The following is an 18,183-nucleotide window of genomic DNA, read 5'->3' on the forward strand; positions in this document are numbered from 1 at the left end:
AGGGCTATTTAACAGTTTCTCCCTCCCATGTTCCTTTTTAAAGATCTATGCATAGATAATCATACACAGATAGTCGAGGTATGTGAAGAATTGAACAATATCTGGTATACAAATCGTCATTCTCGACCATATCCATATATCCGTTCGTATCCCCATATTTATGTCGTGTCAGACCAATTTAACATGCATCTACCCCTGTAACTAGTCTATTAGCCATCATACACCTCCAGAGGTCATAACCATACCCCGTACTTCCTCCCAAACGCCTTTGTCCAGGCCCATGCACTCTCTCCCTCATTGTATCACTCTCACCCAGGCGCACATATACCCCTCTTCTCCTTAATTTCGGCACCGAGAGCCCAACAACATCTCAAACGTCTCAGGCGTTTGCAGACACCTAACATTCACTCTATCCAAATCCGCCCGGACCCCTTCATCCAATCCGCAACAGTACTCGCAGAACCAACAGGAACAGGCCTAGCCCCACACATCGATTTATGTTTCCCGACATTCCTTGGCGTCCAGGCACATCAGCACTCCGATAGAGTGTATGAATTGTGGAGCGAACACGGGCGCCAGCACGTACATCTGATAGCCTAATAGGCCTGTCTAGATTAATCCGGCTAAGACCGATACCGCTTCAAACGGAAAAATTTCTTCGCTGGCGTATTCTAGTTTGACAGTGCCATTACATAAGTCCCTACTGGTATGCCATCTGCAGAGCGCCAACCTGTTTTGAAAGTTAGGCTGGCTTGTTCTTCCATGTGTTTGTTTGTCCTTTTGTGTCTAGTATCTACAGGGGTCGACATCGAGTCTGTATACCTCGCAAGCACGTTGGGAGAATGATACATTGACAAGTTGATAGCTAGTGCGGATATTTCTGGCATGACATAGGTTCTCGATCTTTGAAGAAAGATGAATATTGATTCAGGTAGGGCAATGTTGCCTGGCAAGATTTGGCCTATGCCGCGGGATGATGAAACCGGCTGTGATATGCTTCAAGGGGGTGAACTTGAAACCCATCTTGCATCATCAGGGAGCTGGTAGGACTCGACGCAGTTGGCATCACCAGGGGCGGTAAAGGAAGAGTGGAGTAGACGAGCTAATAAAAGATGGGAGTGAAGATGATAAGGGCAATAGGGTAGTAGATATGCTCAAGATTGAAGTTACCTTAAGGTTGATTGCTATTTGGACGATCAACAAGCATTAAAAGTATGAAAAAGGTTGAGGATAGTAGAGTTAGTGATGGTTAAGAGAGATAGAAGGCGTGAAGGAAGTGAGCAGAGAGTGAAGTGAAAGGGAAGGGAACGAGGAAAGCATGTGTATTCTCTACGTAGCAGAGAAAGAGGTCGTGATTACAGATCATGTGAAGATATGACTAGGTGGTAGAGGAATGATAAAGCTGAGTCGACCAAGTATTGTTTCACTATATACTTCCGCTTTGAGGTGGCGGATAGGTCGGGCCCGATGTACATATGTTGCTGTGTTTCTAGAAAGCTACGTATAAACAAGAAGAGAATGAGATTATATGGAAAACTTGTCAGCAGAGGACCATAGACAAATCCCAGGGAGCAAACATAATGTGTCAGATGCAGAATGACTAGTATAAACTTAGCTAAGACTACGATCACACATAGACCAAGCAAGATATCTACAAACGAACATGGGATATTGGCAACTCCAAGGATTTCTTTGATATTGGAGTATCTGAATTGTATACCTATTTTATTCCGAACACCCAGTAGAAAATTGACGCTACTAGAAACCTCTGGAGGTGGTTTAACCTTATTTTCAGTAGTATAATGGGTCTCCCGGGTTTATGTTTTACCACATTAGCAGAGGTATGTATGATAATAGAATTTGCATTGGCCTTTAGATGATTTTCACTCATCTTGATATATATTTGCGGCATTCACATATCCAGAGCTTTGTTTCTTTTCCCACGAATTCAAAAGTGCCTCGAAACTGTGCACAAATTTGAGATTGGAATTACTTACCACAACAATAACTAATTAACCCATAAGCTACTTGGATCAGCTTGGATTATCAATGATATACCCATGCAATATTCCTTGAATTACCGGCCCTCAGATTTTCATTCCAGCCGAATTCTTAAGAAAAGCACCAGTTCAGGTATCTATTTTGCCTGAAGAGTTTGGCCCAGTCCCGTGGGCACTGTGACAACTGCGTCAGATAATTTGAATGCCAGGAGGTGATCAAAGGGCTTTCTTACATGGAGTCGTTCCTTTGCATACATGCTCACGCCAGTGGGGGCAGACACATGTCTCGAAAGTCTTTTCAGCCTCATGCATGCCACGGCCAAACACCTCCCGGCGGAAGCGCAGACAGGAGTCGCACTCTGCATCCAGTGCATCATAACCAGTGTGATCATGTCATCGTCGCCGAACGCATCGTACACATCCGCCCAATCGTGAATCTTCTCCACAAATCAGGCCAGCAAACCAACTGGTGAATCACCTAGCGCAAAGCCAAGGGTTTGAGGCCTTGTTTTTTGTTGCTCGAGGTAGCCACTCTGATCTTCCTCAATCTGAAACCTCTCCTGGTCAGGCTGACTACCATTACACAAAAAAAAACAGTAGAGCCTCATGAAAAGAAGACTAAGATAACGTGGCAGCAAAAATTCATATTGTAAAACTAAATTCTCAACACAATCTTTCCATGGCCAGATGTTTTTGTGCTGGCTTTCTCATAAGCCTCCCGCGCCTGCGTCAGCTCGTACGTCTCCACCACGAATGACTTCAAAAGGCCCGCCTCTGCCAACTTCGACAAGTCCCCGAGAGCTCGGCCATCGCTGCTGACGATGAAAAACAACGCCTTGACATTTTCCTTCCCATCACAAAGACCACTTTGTTTATGAATGTTGACAAAATCGAAGCTAGAGGAATCAATTGATATGAGCGTACCACTTTTGGAAACCATTGCCCAGCAGTTAGCGAGGATCTCGCCTCCAACGGTGTCAATTATGACATCAAATGCGGTTTCAGGTTGCAAATGCGTATATTCGACAGTCTCGTGGGCGCCAAGAGACTTGAGAAAAGACTCGTTCCGTGCATTTGAGCTCGTAGCGGCAACGACGTGCAACCCCGCCACGGCAGCTAGCTGAACAAGGTATATTCCAACACCACCAGAAGCTCCGGTGACAAGTATCTTCTGACCATTTGCAGAATGCCTTTCGTCGCCGTTAAGTTGGGCTGGGAGCGGGATCCCACCATGCTTGAATAAAGCCTGGTATGCTGTCAAAGCGCTGAGGGGCAAGGAAGCCGCCTGCTCCCAGTTCAAGTTCTTAGGCTTTTGTGCAATCTCTTCTTCTTTGACAACGGTGTAATCAGCCCAGGTGGATCCTCGATCTGCATGTGTCATTCCGAAGATCTCATCTCCAGGCTGGAATATTGGCTGAACGTCGCCAGGCATTTCATAGGTTTCCTCCACAATCCCCGATAAGTCGTGGCCCAAAATGGCGTACTCGGTCGCATATGTTTCTGGCCATGTCAACGCGTCACGAATAACGGTGGTTGCCTTGACTCTGACTAGTAGTTCTCCTTGACATTTTGGTTTAGGTCGAGGAATTTGATCAAGGTGAAGCGAGGAGGGAGAGGCCGGATTCGCAGGAGAATATGGCAAAGAAGATGCGGAAGCTGGGTGGACCCGAATAGCGCGCATAATTTATCGAATGAACTATCAGCGAAGCTATGGAGGAAATCTGTAAAGTGCCAAAGAGAGTTCCCTACTGGATTTATATGTCTGTGATTGATGAGGATTCCCGCTTATTCGTCATTTCCATCCAATGGCAAGGCTTTTGATACCCCCGTACAGTAACACGAGAACTTCGGAGTATCTAGACGGGTATAGCCCACGCTACGCCGATCCTTTTTTGATAGGCTATCTGTCGGATTTTCTTAATCCAGAACTTAGGTTTCTCAACTACTAAATACATATTCTCACTCTCACATTGCATTTCGACGTCCCTTCTGACAATGTATAAATGAACAATATCTAAATGGGAAGTATTGCATGTGATGGGATTAGCGTGTCGCATTTTACTGTAGCTTACTTAGGCCGCTCATCCCTTAGTGAGTCCATGGGTATATCACCTGGAGGGTGCAGGGTGCCCAGGGGTTGATTATGTAATTCTCCGTGATCAAGACTGGATCGAGCACTTGAACGGAATGCGAAAGGTCTCGAGAGGCATTATCCGGTACAGATGTACGTTACTGACGAACTTGATCAATAATGTAGCTGGAAAGTCGGAAAGTATTTTGTGTGAAGCGGCTATATGGTTCCTAGTTATTGAAGCCCATTAAGCACTTGTATCGAGATGCAGGATCCTGTTGTATATATGCGCCACACGGAGTACATTATACCTATATTCCAGTACGACATTGTGAACTGGCCTAAATAAGTCTGTCCGCTTACGCATACGACAAGAGCTGTGTTGGTTTGATCGGCCATATTGAGTATAAGTCTGTGAATTTGCCCAGAATTCTGACCTTGAACAGGTCATCTCTTATATTAACTATAGTTAACTAGTTATACATATTCGGATGACGGAAGATGTATTCCCCATTCTCTCAACTGTAAGCGCCAGGGACGATATAAAGTGGGGCCAGAGGAGGTTGCAGTTGCCAAATATCAACAAATAAAATAGATGAGAAATCAATGATCTTGATTTGTGTCTAGGAATACAATAGAAAAACCGAGACCTGGTCTAGAATGGATACATTATCAATCACCTCCTGCTTGGAACATGTACTCTGAGAGTTACCGCGTACGTAGTATGTATTCAACAACCCCGGGCCCAACGGCCGAACGGACACATTACCTTGTGTGCACATCATGCGCTAGCCAGAGAATCTCAACTTACTTTTTAAAGTCTGTTGAAAATTATTACTAATCGCGTTTACTGAAGGAATGACGTGCCAATGCCAATGCCAAGTCCGCTAAACTATCTATACAATCTAGATCAGCGAAGGAATACACAAGGAAATTGAAGGGCAAGCCAAGGAATCCTTTACTCCACAATTAATTCTTATTCTCAGTCTTCCTACGGAGTACTCCGTATATGACATACCAAATTGTTTATAGCTATTTATAAATATCCCGAAAGCTCCAGATCTCTGCCATTTATGCTATGTTCTCCTTAGATCAAATCTCATAGCTGCCTGGTTTCAATCATTCAGCGGCACACTTTCCGCTCTTGCAGACCAGGTCATCCGAGCAGTCATTCTCGTCCGAGCACGAGGCGCCTAGAAATTTGTTTAGTAACTGTGAAGAAAGAAATGTTCAGAAGGATTCTTACCGGCACAGTGTCCAGCCCATTCGCAAGAACCTCCAGTAGGGGTGGTGCTAGAGGTAGTTGTGGTCTTCAATGTGGTGGTAGTAGAACCGCCACCACCTCCACTGAGGTTGAGGTTCTTGGCAAGAGCGGTCATGAGCTTGTCACCCATAGAGCGCAGTGTGGTGAAGTTGGTGACGTAGTTCTTGGTGAGAGCACTGCTGGGGAGAATCGACTCATCACCAGTGAAGAGGATGTCTTGTTCAATTAGTACGTGTCAGAATAAAATTATGGATTTTCCAGACTTACAGGTAACATCAGCATCTCCGTGGCCGCTGTTTCCGTTCAGGTCATCATTGGGGAAGCAGGTCCGGGCCATCAACCAGGAGGCCTCGCCGATAACCTCGGGGTCATCGCCATCGGTGTCTCCGAAGATGCCGTAGAACATCTTTCCATCACTAGCTTTTCGTTAGAACAGAACAAAGCTGGAACATCAAAAGAGAGAAAACATACCAGATAACTGCACCGATGTTGTTTCCCTTGAGAGCCGACTCATAGGCTCCCGCGAAGGTATCGGGAATCACAATGAAGGGCACTTCATAGGCAGCCAAAGCGCCGAAGTTGGTCTGTGGCTGGCCATCGGGGTTTCCCTGCACCATGGGGTTAGTAAAAGATCCCAGGCAGACATTGATATAGTCAACATACAACACACTTGTAGTCAAGACCGTCGCAGTCGACATCCATATCCGCGGTCCAAACAAATGCCGCACCCTGTCATTGATTAATATGTAAATCTTGCAAAAAGCTACTGGTGAGAATATATACCTCGCTGAAGTTGGACCAGTCGCTGTGGATAGTCACTTTCTTAGCTCCACTATCGCCGTTGATGGGATAGGTTGCTTTCTTTGCAGCAGTGGTAGCCTTCGCAGCAGCGCTCTTCAACGCAGCGACTGGGATAGATGAGCCAGCAGCGAAGTAGCTTCCTGGGGGGCCGCCATCAGGCTTGTCGAACTTGGAGCCATCCACAGATTGGGCCAAGCCAGTGCCAAACAAGGCAAAAAGGGCAAAGGGAATTGAGCGGCTGTAGGTCATCATGATTGCGGCAGGAGACTTTGAGATGTGTGAAGAAGATGATTGTTGCTTCTCAGGGCCGGGGCAAGTGGTCCTTTATCAACATTTCTGGATCCTGAAACATCAAGCAATTGGCGACTAGTAAATACTACTCCGGCGAACCGGACGGCAAATTGCCACCGAATGACTTTTCTTTTTACATAGTTCATATCACCCCGTCAGCTTCGGCTATGCAGTCGATCCTTCAGTTCTGCAAAGAGTGAGACATACTAATCCAGAAGAGGCAAAATACTACGTTATTCAGCCACAATATCTATAGCTGCAGGACATTAATAAGACCAATTTTGTATTATAAGGAGGACCTCAGGAGATTTGTGCCTGGATGACCGGGATTACTGCGGGGGAGAGAGTTTCAGGCCCTGCATAGCGTAACATCGGCAACAGCGTGATTGAAACGATCATGCAGACCTAACTAGAACTTTCTTAGTTGCAGATATTAGGCATATTAATTATAAACGCGCTTACGGCCTACTCCGGATTAAGAAACTGCTTGGAAAGATCGGCACCCTTCAGTTCGCATATTTGAGGACATCCACAGCTTACAAGGCAACCAATAATCAATATCCTACTAGTCATCCACGCTCTCGTTAAAGCTTGTACTGAATTGGCGAGCTCCACGAGGATGATCAATATTAATAGGTGACCGAAAAGAGTAATACCTATGCTGCCTGGAAGATAATCTAAGAACTTGCCAGGGCGTGGTAGGTGCTGGACCACCCATAGGCCGAGGGGGTATATAAATAGCGAAGGCTTTCTTGATCTTTATTAAAGCTTCAATTCTTGTAGTAATCCTGCGCCCCGCCAGATAGCAAATATTGGAAGGATCATGTATCTTTTATATAGCAATTCTATACAAAAGGTACATGAACACATAAGCACATAAGCATAACTCTCGAACTGGCTAAAGAAAAAAAAAAGAAAACACAAACTATAGCGTAAGTCTGATTCAATCGATCTACTATTGAAATTAATTCTAAATATATAATGTAGAAGTTAAAGAGGACCTTGGAAAACATCCCCTAAAAATATTGTGCCAAAAGGTCAACCATTCTCTTGCTTCAAGCATACTTGATAACTCTTCCCAACGTAGTTACCAAGTAGTTGAGTCATCCTTTACAGTACCCGTGGACATCTCTCAAATAGCTGAGGAGGATAGAAAGATTATGTATATTGGAATATTTAGTTTATGTACCTTTTATATGGAGTTGCCATACAAAAGAAACCTATTTAATTTTCACATCGTTATCCGGTGGGCCCACCAGGAATAGGTAAATGGTGACGAGCATGGCACGATTAATCCATGTACGTACTTATGCTAGCAAGTTCAAAATGACAATTAAACCCCCAGACACATGCAAATCATCAGCCAACGAAATATCCACGTTGATCCTCGGCCAGTAAATCGACTCCCGCGGCCGCCAAAAAAACAATGACTAAGCAATGAGCACGTGACCTACGGGAAACGCTCAACTCCGACCTCGAAATTGTTTCGGAGTGACACCTCGACCAAGCACCCCCGAGACGCCGCCCAAGATGGCCAAGAAAGGTACGTGGGACGAATAAACCCGAATATTCAACCGCATGATGCACCCGCCATTCCGCACCTCAGTTGGGACGCGAAACGGGGCGATGGGCAGCGAAAACCGCGAACCCCCGGATTCATTTGCGGCCGATGGCTAACATTGTCTTTTCCCCCGATATAGCGAAGTCTCGTACCATTGCCGTCCGGCTGATCTCCATGGCCATGACGGGTTACTACCGCACGATGATCCGGCCCCGTGTACACCGTCCTCTCAGCATGATGAAGTACGACCCTGTCGTTAAGAAGCAGGTGCTTTTCCTTGAGGCTACCAAGGGTGGAAAGAACAAATAATCTATTCGATTTGGATCGTTTTTCTTCAATTCGATTGTTGTGCGCCTTGAGAGATATCCGCCTTTCCACCGCGATGCCGACTGATTTCGATATCTTTCTTCCAATCAAACTTCGCCTCTTGCGTTCGTTGCAATCCCGATACGTCGATATCTTTTACTGTTGTGCGGATGTAGGGGAATGCGATAAGGGTGTCAGGGGACCAACCCCTGTATGTACATTATTACACTGGATGCAACCGGGAAATTGTGATTTCCCCGGTTTCCCCGGTTTCTCGGATATTCTGCGGTAAACCTCCTTTTGTTGGAGCATTGTGTTTGGCGTTAAGAGCAATACAGCTTTGGGTACCTCAATAAAACTAAAATAAATATCCCACATTCCACTTATCGCCTTCCGGAGCATGAGACCTGCTCGTGGGGTCTTCACATCCATCCGTTCATGACAACAACAGATTTTTATAAATCAATATTTCAATATCCATGACTTGTCGCACGCACCTTGCTTTTGATAAAGTGAATATGGAGAATTTGCGCAACATGATGAGTGTATAATAATGCAGGAATGGCCTCTCAGGGTCACCACATGTTGAACTGCTCAGCCGGCGTCTTGGCTGAAGCGCTCATTATAGCGGTCTCCTTCTAACCGTCAGCTGGGGCACCTTGGAAAGGCATCAAGCATCTTACCTCGAGTGCAGCGCTTACCGCGGCCTCGCGTGATGCTGACTTGGCCGGCTGTGCTTTCCCTACTGCTACCTGAAGCCAAACCCTTCGGACTCAGTCGTCGTTCCGGGCCATCGGCTGCATTTCGAGGTCTCTTCGGTGGCCTTGGGTTCGCGTTCGAAGACTGCTCATTCTTATCCATTGAGCGCTGCTGAGACCTTCCTACCAAAGCTTTGGTGGCAGGCTGCTCCTCTGTAGTCGTTTCAATCGAGGTTTCCTCCTGTGCAACAGATTGGCGAAGACGGCTATAAGTCCGTTTCTGTGTCCTCTTGACTTCCTTGGTTTTAGACTCTCTCCCAGAGCTGTTGTCTGTTGCGTCTGACATTCGTCTGGCTTTACCAACCTCTGTTTTGGTGAAAACCCGCGTCCCCTCGAAGCTGACTACTTTACGTTTGGTGTTGGGCTGTTCGTTACTGGCAGATTTGTCAATAAACGAACTGGCAGTATCTTCAAGAGCCGACTGAGATCTTTCAATTGTACTGCCATCGGCGCGGGGAGGTTGCATCCCGAGAACAGGGTTAGCTTCATTGGGATCTCGGCTCATTTTCAGAGGCTTAACTGGAACCTTTTGCTGTTCTTGAGCTTTCTTTGGGGCATCATCTGGCATCGAAGCGACTTGAAGATCCGGGGTTGACATAAAGAGCATTTCGAGCTCAGCTGGATCATTGAAAAGCGACATACTATTTTCCCGTGAAAGTCTGTCATGGAGACTTGAAAATGGAACGATATGACCGTGACCAGCAGGGAATTTCGGTAAAGAGTCAACACAATCACCGTGTTTCAAAGCCTTCGGGGGACTAAAAGTATTTGGTGCTAGATGTCCATCTGTCTGCATGTTTCCAGCAGGCTTGCGAGCCTCATTGTTTGATTCATTAGTCTCCAAGAGATCATCCCGTCTGCCCTCACTTGGCTCCGGTGCAAGATTGCTACCTTCAGTCGCCTCCATATTCCCCTTGCCGTGAAGCTTGGTGCAAGGCGTATCGCCAGTGATGGACGGCTGAGCAAGCGAGGACTGAATGATGTCTTCCAGTTTCTGCCATGTTAGGTCGAAAGGCTCGTCGGGATGTACCTCGATCACCTTCGCAATCCCCTCTCTTATAGTCGCTTGCCAGCTTTCAGCCTCCTGAGCCCGGCGGAGGAGTGAAACTATCTCAGCGTCAGCCTCCTCCCCAACCTTCTCTAAAGCCGATGACCGTGATTTGAGCATGGCGAGGTTTTCTTTCATAGCTACAAGCTCTTCAGTCTTCTGGGCCATCTCCAGCTCAAGCACCTGGACTCTCTTTTCTGCTTCCTGCGCCGCTTTCTCTTTCATTGTTGCAGACTCGGTCTTCAGCCCTAGTTTCGCTTCAAGCTCGATTGTCTTTCTGTTCGCTTGCTCAAGCTGTCCAAGGAGCCTCTCCTTCTCCGCGAGGAGAGCGGCTTCGGATCTTTTCAATAATTGTGATTCAGTCTCAATGGTCTTGGCCTCTGTGATGTATTTTGAGCAAGAAAGATTCAGCTCCTCAATTCGTTTCTGTGATTCCTGGTGCTGCGCTTATCAGTAAAGCACATCAAGACGATGCCCCGCACCTCTTACCATGGAGGCCTTTTCTAGTCGCTCGTCCTCGGCTGTCTTTTTGGTTTCGGTCTTCATACTGTTAGTGATCCACTGTCTCATCAGACACGGTCGGGCTTACCAAAGATCCTTGGACATTTGCAAGCTGCGCCTGAAGGTTACTGAAGTCTCTTTCTAGCCTCGTCCTTTCTGTCTCAAGCCCTTGGACTTGTTCTTCGAATCTAGCTTTCATCTGACCCTGCTTGGTGCTTGCAGCGCCCAACTCTTCTCGGATTCTTTGCTCGAGCAATTGAAGCTCGCCTCGCAAGGCCGTCTTCTCAATCTCCAGCCGGGAACTTTGACTTTTCGATGCTTGTTCATTAGTAACAGCATCAGTCAAAGCATGCTGAAGATGTTGATTCTCAGATGACTTGCTGGCAAGTTGCTTTCTAACAGAATCAACTTCAAGGGAGATCCCTTGTAGTTGAAGCTGCAACTGCGTATTCTCGGCGAATTTCTTGGAAACCTCCATCTCCAGAACAGGGTTCCCTGCTGGGATTCGAGCTTCGGACAGCTTCTGACCGAACGTTTCTAGCCCGCGCACGAGGTCTGTTTCTGTTGTTCCCACGACCTTGATAGAAGCATCGAGACTACCGAGCATTGGCTGAACAATCTGAAGCTGTTGTTGCAAACTCCCGTAGCAACTCTCGCTATTAGCAAGTTGTTTGAAAATCGACGAATACGGACCGAGGTTGCCTTCAATTGCTTGAAGGGCTTCTTGAAGGGCTTGAAACACATTTTTGCTCATTTCTGTGCTTCGGTCAACGTCGCTTGCGACCTGACCAGCCAGAGAGTTGAAACTAGAGACACGTCAGTCTACAACATGTGTTGTTCTTTGTTACACTTTCACAGAACTTACCGGGATGTTGCCTCCTGAACGCTGCTGGTAAAGGCTTGGACATCCATGGTCTCGGCAGAGCACTGTTCTTTCAACGCCTGGACCGAAGCAAGACAATATTCAACCGCAGGACTCAGTTTCGAGAGGATATTATCCTGAGATTTGACGCAAGATGTGGTAAACAGCTCGCAGGCAGAGTCAAACCTTTCGGTCATTCTGCGCTGGTCGTTTCTGATGAGGCCCAAGTATCGTGACTGACTCTGGCACTCATTTTGGATGTAGGCTTCTAGAGTCACAATTCGCTTATTCTCGTTTGATAGCTGCGTCTTGATCAAATCGCCTCTTTTCTCTGAATGGTCCAAAGCTTCCCTCAAGCTGGCAACTGTTTCTTCGGACATTGAAAGTCTCTCGTGTTGATCCCGAATTGTCACTTCACTGTTCGAAACCTTCAACTTGATCTCGCCCAAACTGTGTTGGATCTCGATTTTCTCTCGGTCAAGCGACATGGTTGCTTCTTTTAATTTTTTGGCTTGCTCCCGGACTGCGCCATATTCACGGCCAAGTTCGTTGAGGACACCTTTGAATGTCCCAAGTTTTGCCTTCCACTTGTCTATTTGTGCGCGCTGAGATCTTGACTCGGATGATGTTTTGGCGAGCTGTCCTTGGCATTTCTTGAGGCGGTCCTGCAGATTAAGGTTATCTTCCTTCAAGCCCATGTTCTCCTTCTTGAGTTGCCGTTGGATGACTGTAGCCGCGTGCTCGCTTTCCTCTCGCTGTTTCATTTTCGTGATGAGAAGCTCAAATAGATCATCCTCACCGAGCTGAACGCCGTTCTTGCCACCAACGAGCGGTGCGGGCTGCTTGGAAGATGTTTCCTTCTCGGATGCACAGCGTCGCGTCGACGCATGAAGCTGATTGTGTACAAGCTTGAGAGGCACACGAGAGCATGGGTTCTCCGGAACTTCTTGCCTCTCTCTGTGAGGCCGTTGTACCTGGGGTGACTCGGGCAAGGCATATTCAGCTTCACCCGTCTTGTCAATGTCAACAACATGCTCTTCACTCAGGTCAACAACACTTCCTGTAGAGCTAATGGTCTCTCTGGGAGTATCAGACCCGGTGGGCTTATTTGGTTGGCCATTAATCAGTTCCTGCCTTTGTCGGAAACTCTGTTTACCTAGATCTCTAGGTGTGGACCGACGGGCGCTGTCCTTTTTGGGTTCAGCTGCTGTCGAGAGTCGACTTGGTGGCTGAGAAAACACAGCTTGTCCCGTGGGGACTGGTGCCTTGGGTGGTCCTTCTTTCTCAACGCCGCGGTGATTGAGAGGGCTGACCCCAAGAGAACATGTTAGTCCATTGTGAACAGTGGTGTCATCTGGGACCAGCCTGGATCATCTACATACGTGTCTGGCCCGACTAGTTGATGGTTGTGAGCTGCCTCCTCTCCCATCAGTTCCCTTGAAGGTCGGGCATTATCAACTGGGGGGTTGGGGATGGGTGCTTGCTTGGTCAGGTTTCGCGAGTACAAGGGCTTGTATGAGGCGGGCTTGCTGAAGGAGAAATCTAGAACATCAATGCCGGAACTCTCTGGACGCTGCAGCAGCGGCCGCGGCTTTTCAGAACTCTCCATAATGAATATTTATTGGGAGTGATAGGGGGAGTAGCAAAGATGAAGAAATGGTGAGGTCGAGAAATGGCATCCACGTCGAGGAAGCAATGGGAAGGAGCTACCCCGTGACCGAGCCATCTCTACCGTTCCATTCTCAGAGGTCTGTTATAAATATTCAGATTGAAAACCCGAAATAGTTAAACCAGGATAACAGGAAAAGCCAAAAGGATTAAGCACAGTTCAACTAGACAGAAAATGGTAAATACCACCATTTTACCCAGTCACTCACGTTTGGCTAAAGCTCATATAGGGCTAGGTATGAAGACTGAGGGGGCAGATTTACTCCATTTTAAGAAATAGCTAGAAGTCAATATCCATGTCAAACATTTTTTGCCTACATATTATGGGGTAAAAATGTAAAAAGGCATCGAGATACATGTGGGTACGGAGTTTACTTTTATTTCTTAATGCTGCAATTAGGATGACGATCTGTATGAATAAGCCATTGATCGACTCTTGTATTGAGTCTAGGTAACGGAGTATACTAGTTATCATCAAAAGGCCTATATTATTCAAATCCCTTCTGTGTCATGTCTGTGCTAAGACTTGAAAAAGAGAGCAAATATGCCAACACAGAGAGGCCACGTAACTAGAGACTATAATTGTTATGCAATGATATGATATCTCTATGAATCACAAATTTCGTGCATATAGTGCATATGTACTGCAAATAATATAATACAAATGATATAAACTGCCCCATCTTGGTTTCTTGACAGTCAAAATAGCCGAAACCCCTTTATACATGTTTGTTTTACGAAACGCCCAGTTGACAAGGATCACTATTGAATCCCCGGAGCCATTTAATAAGCGTAGTGGGCGCTCTCCAAGGTTAATCTCCCATTTGACAGGGATCTAGAACCCTGCACTAACAATCTGACTGCGCCCACATGCACATGTCAAGTTTGGTGGAACCAATGATACTCAAATTGTTAGAGTCAAAGTGTTAGACAAACATACGTGTTCAGCATATCCGCACCCTAGTGGAGTGAAAAGCTAAAAAAAGACCCGCCTAGGATCCGGGTTTGATCCAACTGCAGCCGACAAAAGTCCTGCATGTGAGGAATCAAATCGTCGAATATTCTACAGGCATTCCAGAGCCGTTCTACGCGACAGTTCCCCGAGACAACTTTGCGTTTGGGCCTAAGGTCAATAACGTGGCGTCCACGAGATACGGGAGAAATATGTAGGACATCTCACACGCGTGCTAGATAGTGATCAGTCGATTGCATGCTTCTAGGATAGCTCCTGGTTCCAAGATCAAACGGAAGTGATTACTTGACATTCCAATTTGAAACTCCAAGGAATCAGAATAAGACAGAAAACTTGGTAAGATCAAATCAAGTTCAAGTTTCACAGAGTCTCACAAAGGAAGATATCTTGTTGGGCGTCGGGTATAATAAATGCCTAAATAGTGATCTACATCGTATTATAGCCATCAATCTTGTAGAATTACCAATCCTGCCCCTAAATCTCCAAAGAACACCTGTTTCAAACGGAATTTTGATCGCCAGGATGTTCGTCTAGGATCATAATGGACAAGTCACCGAATTGAAAAGTCTGTGCATTTAGCGGATATCATAGCCTCCGCTCTGCCCAAGCGGGCCCCGGTCGAACTGGGCCAGGGCTATATGCTCTCCACCTAACTTCATTCCTTAAAAACCCGATGTTCGGAGACCGTGGGGGGAGGGATATGTATATCCGTATGGTAATGGTCATTGTTCAATACTTCCACAGCACATCGTAGATATCCAAGAGAGATGGGAATCGATATCTTTCACAAAACAACTAGTCCTGAATAGTAGCTGCACGATGTAGATCGCACGGCATTCAAGACCAGAATAAGCATAGTAAAAGGGCCCTTTTCTTTCATTCCCCTTTCCCCCATTTTTTTGCGCGTCACGCGTGATTGGCCCGCAATTACTGCCATTTCTTCCAGACCGCTCACCCGCTTCATCCCCTTTCTTTCATCTGCTTCACCTCCCGAAGGCAATAAATTCTTGGTGTGTCATTTGACATATCTGTTTTTCTACTTCTTCAATTTTTTTTGTGGCTCCTTAGCAAACCCGAAACTGGTGTGTTTCGCGAACTCCCGGACCCTCACATTCTCTCGATATACATATCCTGCAGGCTTGGAACCTTGAATCTTCTATATTTCTCTTGAAGAGTTGTAGTGGCCTTCTTGTTTCATCTAGTCTTGTCTAGATCTCAAAAATTCACATCTAGACCTGCATCGATAATCTTCGCCCGATTCTGAAACATTTGACCCCCGCTCAGCCGTTTTACCTTCGGAGTTCAACATCCTATGGAGATTGCGATTTAAGCTCGATATTCGCCGAAAATCCGTCTCCTCTACCCACTCGTGGTTTGCCCGAATACCGCTTTTGACGTGATTATCATTCAACCGGAGGAATTTTTGGGACAAGTGTGATGTTGCTAGAAAGATACTAGTCAACCTTGATTACTTCGACCGTCGGTCTATCTTCACAACATGGGGAACACCCAGGGGAAACCAGTGAATTGCAACGATGCAGGTAGGTTTACTGGACACGAATCGGACGTTATCAGGACTTCCTGAGTCGCCGAGGATTGTTTCGAATAATATGCTAATCATTTTTTCCTACTAGTCAACCTCAATCATTTCCGGCTCCTGCGAGTTGTTGGAAAGGGCGCATTTGGAAAAGTACGGATTGTCGAAAGGAAGGACACAGGTCTTACATTCGCCCTAAAATATATCCGCAAAGAAGAAGGTTCGTTGGAGGTTCAAAGCTGCTGAGGTGATAGAGCTATAAACTGACAACTCGTTTCAGTGGTCCGTTCGGAAAGCGTACGAAATATAATTCGTGAACGGAGAATGCTCGAGCACTTGAACCATCCGTTCCTTTGCAACTTGAGATACAGTTTCCAGGACATGGAGTATATGTGAGTATCCTTGAATTGATCCTTACCGCTCCCTGCTGACCGAGTTGAAGCTATATTGTGGTTGATTTAATGAACGGCGGCGATCTTCGATTCCATATCTCCCGAAAATGCTTCACGGAGGATGCGGTACGGTTTTGGATGGCGGAACTAGGGTGTGCTCTGAAGTATATCCATTCGCAGGGTATCATTCATCGAGATTTGAAACCGGACAATGTTCTGTTGGATTCTGATGGACATGTTCATTTGGCTGATTTTGTGAGTTCTATCGGCATGGATCGCATCTACGTGAGCTTCAGTTAACTTGAATTTCCAGAACGTGGCATCGGATTACCGACCGGGGAAGCCCCTTACTAGCAAGTCAGGAACACTCGCCTACCTAGCCCCAGAAGTCTATGAAGGAACTGGTTATACCTTTGAGGTCGATTGGTGGTCATTAGGTGTCACCTTTTACGAGTGCATATACAACAAGGTACGAGAGATCGGCTCCTCGTCTATTGCCCCCGTCTAACTTTTAGTGCAGAGACCATTTGAAGGCCGAAGCCAAGAAACACTCAGCGAAAACATCAAGAAGGCGCAACCAAAATACTACGTTACCAATCCTGCAGTATCAGTAGCTTGTTTGCGGGCGTTGGGATCATTGATGCAAAAAGATCGGAGTCAACGAATTGGCGCTATCGGGTTTGAGAGCTACACCTCGCACATGTTCTTCAACGAAATCGACTTTAATGCCCTGGAGCGCAAACAGATCCCGCCAGTATTTGTCCCATCAAGCGACAAAACCAACTTTGATGCGACTTATGATCTGGAGGAACTGCTTCTTGAAGAAGCGCCATTGGAGGCTAGGGCGCGCAGGCAAAAACCGCGCGCTGAACTGAGGGATGATGCCACCGCGAAAGAAATCCGAGATGATGAGCTTCATCGTCTCATTGAAACAATGTTTGAACCGTTTGACTACACTCTGACTAGCTACCAAGGCAATGCCGCGGAAGCTATTGCTGCTGTAATGTGAGTTCCTCTCCCCACCCAGACCATTGTCCTCCTGTGCTAACAGTGTCTTCCAGAAATCCAGAGGAGTGCTTCCCAATGGCCACTACAACCCAAGGGAACACGACAAGCCCAGCAAACCCAACCGTACATGCCCGTCAATACTCACACCCCGACCCGTCTAAAAATACATCGCCTATCCAAGCCGACGGATCGCACTACCGTGCTCCACCGAGTGAAACCATGACTACACTCAGCGAGACACTCGACCCCAATGACCCCGCAATTAATCAGGCTCCTTCTTCCCCATCAACCCGCGTGTCGCCTTCACCGCCGCCTGCCCCGTCCTTCCACCGACCCCTTCCCCCAAACCACAACAGTCGACACCGCGGTGCCACCCGGCAAATGAGCAAAAGTGGCGGCGTACAAATGGTTCTGAACGAACATGGCAGCTGGAGTGAGCTGGCCCATAATGCCATTCCCGCTGATGGAATGGAGAGTGGTGATGACAAGGGCAAACAAGCCAATGGTATGCTATCATTCTTCAGTCGGAAGAAGGGCCGCGACCGCAGCCCCAAGCCGACTGAGCCAGGTGTTCTGGGCAAAGAGGGAGCTAGACAGATCATTAGCTGAAAGGCTCGCCCTTGGTGAAAACCAATTGGCGCTCATGCGGGTGGCGCTGTCCCTGCTGACAATATACCCGCACAATATGGGCTATTACGCCAACCTATATGGTTTCTGCTCACATTTGAGTTTCAAATCTCGACCCGGAGATCAGTGCTACCCAGTTTAGCACCCAAGGAGGTCGGCGATTAAATGTCACTTCTTAACTCCTTGGCCGGGTTGCCACCACTTCGACACGTTCCGGTTCCCGCTCCATTGGGGGCGGCCGGAGGGAGACGGCCTTGTTGACTCTGTCTGATTGCATTTCTCTGCGTTGATCTCTGCAGCAAGAGATGCAGTGCTTGAGGCACCATCTCCCTTTCATTCTATTAGATTCCCCGGGCACAGCGTGAATTCATTTATCTCTTATCATCTCTATATATCATCCTTTCTCGTCATGTCTCCATCTTCCCCCCTCACAGCTGTACAGATACTCATGACAGACACCGCGCTTTGAAATTTTCTTATATACTCTTTCGGTAGGTTTTCACTGTCCCTTTTTT

At 46.8% G+C, this 18,183-nt stretch overlaps 5 protein-coding genes across 5 annotated transcripts; 2 read left to right on the forward strand and 3 right to left on the reverse strand.

Moving 5' to 3' along the window:
* Positions 1–2,655: 2,655 nt before the first annotated feature.
* Positions 2,656–3,681, reverse strand: N7517_001503 (NADP-dependent oxidoreductase; the record flags this gene model as incomplete). Its single annotated transcript, XM_056719233.1, has 1 exon — positions 2,656–3,681. One exon carries the CDS (start codon positions 3,679–3,681, stop codon positions 2,656–2,658), a length of 1,026 nt encoding a protein of 341 aa, XP_056583368.1.
* Positions 3,682–5,190: 1,509 nt separating this feature from the next.
* N7517_001504 (glycoside hydrolase family 75 protein) lies at positions 5,191–6,388 on the reverse strand (the record flags this gene model as incomplete). The annotated part of the gene is made up of 6 exons (XM_056719234.1): positions 5,191–5,264; positions 5,318–5,551; positions 5,603–5,751; positions 5,807–5,943; positions 5,999–6,064; positions 6,119–6,388. The coding sequence occupies 6 exons, from the start codon at positions 6,386–6,388 to the stop codon at positions 5,191–5,193; spliced, it is 930 nt and encodes a 309-aa protein (XP_056583369.1).
* A 1,543-nt stretch (positions 6,389–7,931) lies between these two features.
* N7517_001505 (mitochondrial 54S ribosomal protein bL33m) lies at positions 7,932–8,314 on the forward strand. The gene is made up of 2 exons (XM_056719235.1): positions 7,932–7,970; positions 8,128–8,314. The coding sequence occupies exons 1-2, from the start codon at positions 7,958–7,960 to the stop codon at positions 8,295–8,297; spliced, it is 183 nt and encodes a 60-aa protein (XP_056583370.1). The 5' UTR covers positions 7,932–7,957; the 3' UTR covers positions 8,298–8,314.
* A 625-nt stretch (positions 8,315–8,939) lies between these two features.
* N7517_001506 (uncharacterized protein) lies at positions 8,940–13,072 on the reverse strand (the record flags this gene model as incomplete). The annotated part of the gene is made up of 5 exons (XM_056719236.1): positions 8,940–10,541; positions 10,590–10,640; positions 10,690–11,407; positions 11,467–12,771; positions 12,846–13,072. The coding sequence occupies 5 exons, from the start codon at positions 13,070–13,072 to the stop codon at positions 8,940–8,942; spliced, it is 3,903 nt and encodes a 1,300-aa protein (XP_056583371.1).
* Positions 13,073–15,602: 2,530 nt separating this feature from the next.
* Positions 15,603–17,650, forward strand: N7517_001507 (serine/threonine-protein kinase; the record flags this gene model as incomplete). The annotated part of the gene is made up of 7 exons (XM_056719237.1): positions 15,603–15,645; positions 15,739–15,861; positions 15,922–16,033; positions 16,084–16,288; positions 16,347–16,502; positions 16,554–17,038; positions 17,095–17,650. The coding sequence occupies 7 exons, from the start codon at positions 15,603–15,605 to the stop codon at positions 17,648–17,650; spliced, it is 1,680 nt and encodes a 559-aa protein (XP_056583372.1).
* Between the last annotated feature and the right edge of the window lie 533 nt (positions 17,651–18,183).

The sequence above is a fragment of the Penicillium concentricum genome (assembly GCF_028827145.1).
Source record: "Penicillium concentricum strain IBT 3081 chromosome Unknown utg000001l_segment0_segment0, whole genome shotgun sequence".
In the NCBI taxonomy this organism is placed as follows: domain Eukaryota; kingdom Fungi; phylum Ascomycota; class Eurotiomycetes; order Eurotiales; family Aspergillaceae; genus Penicillium; species Penicillium concentricum.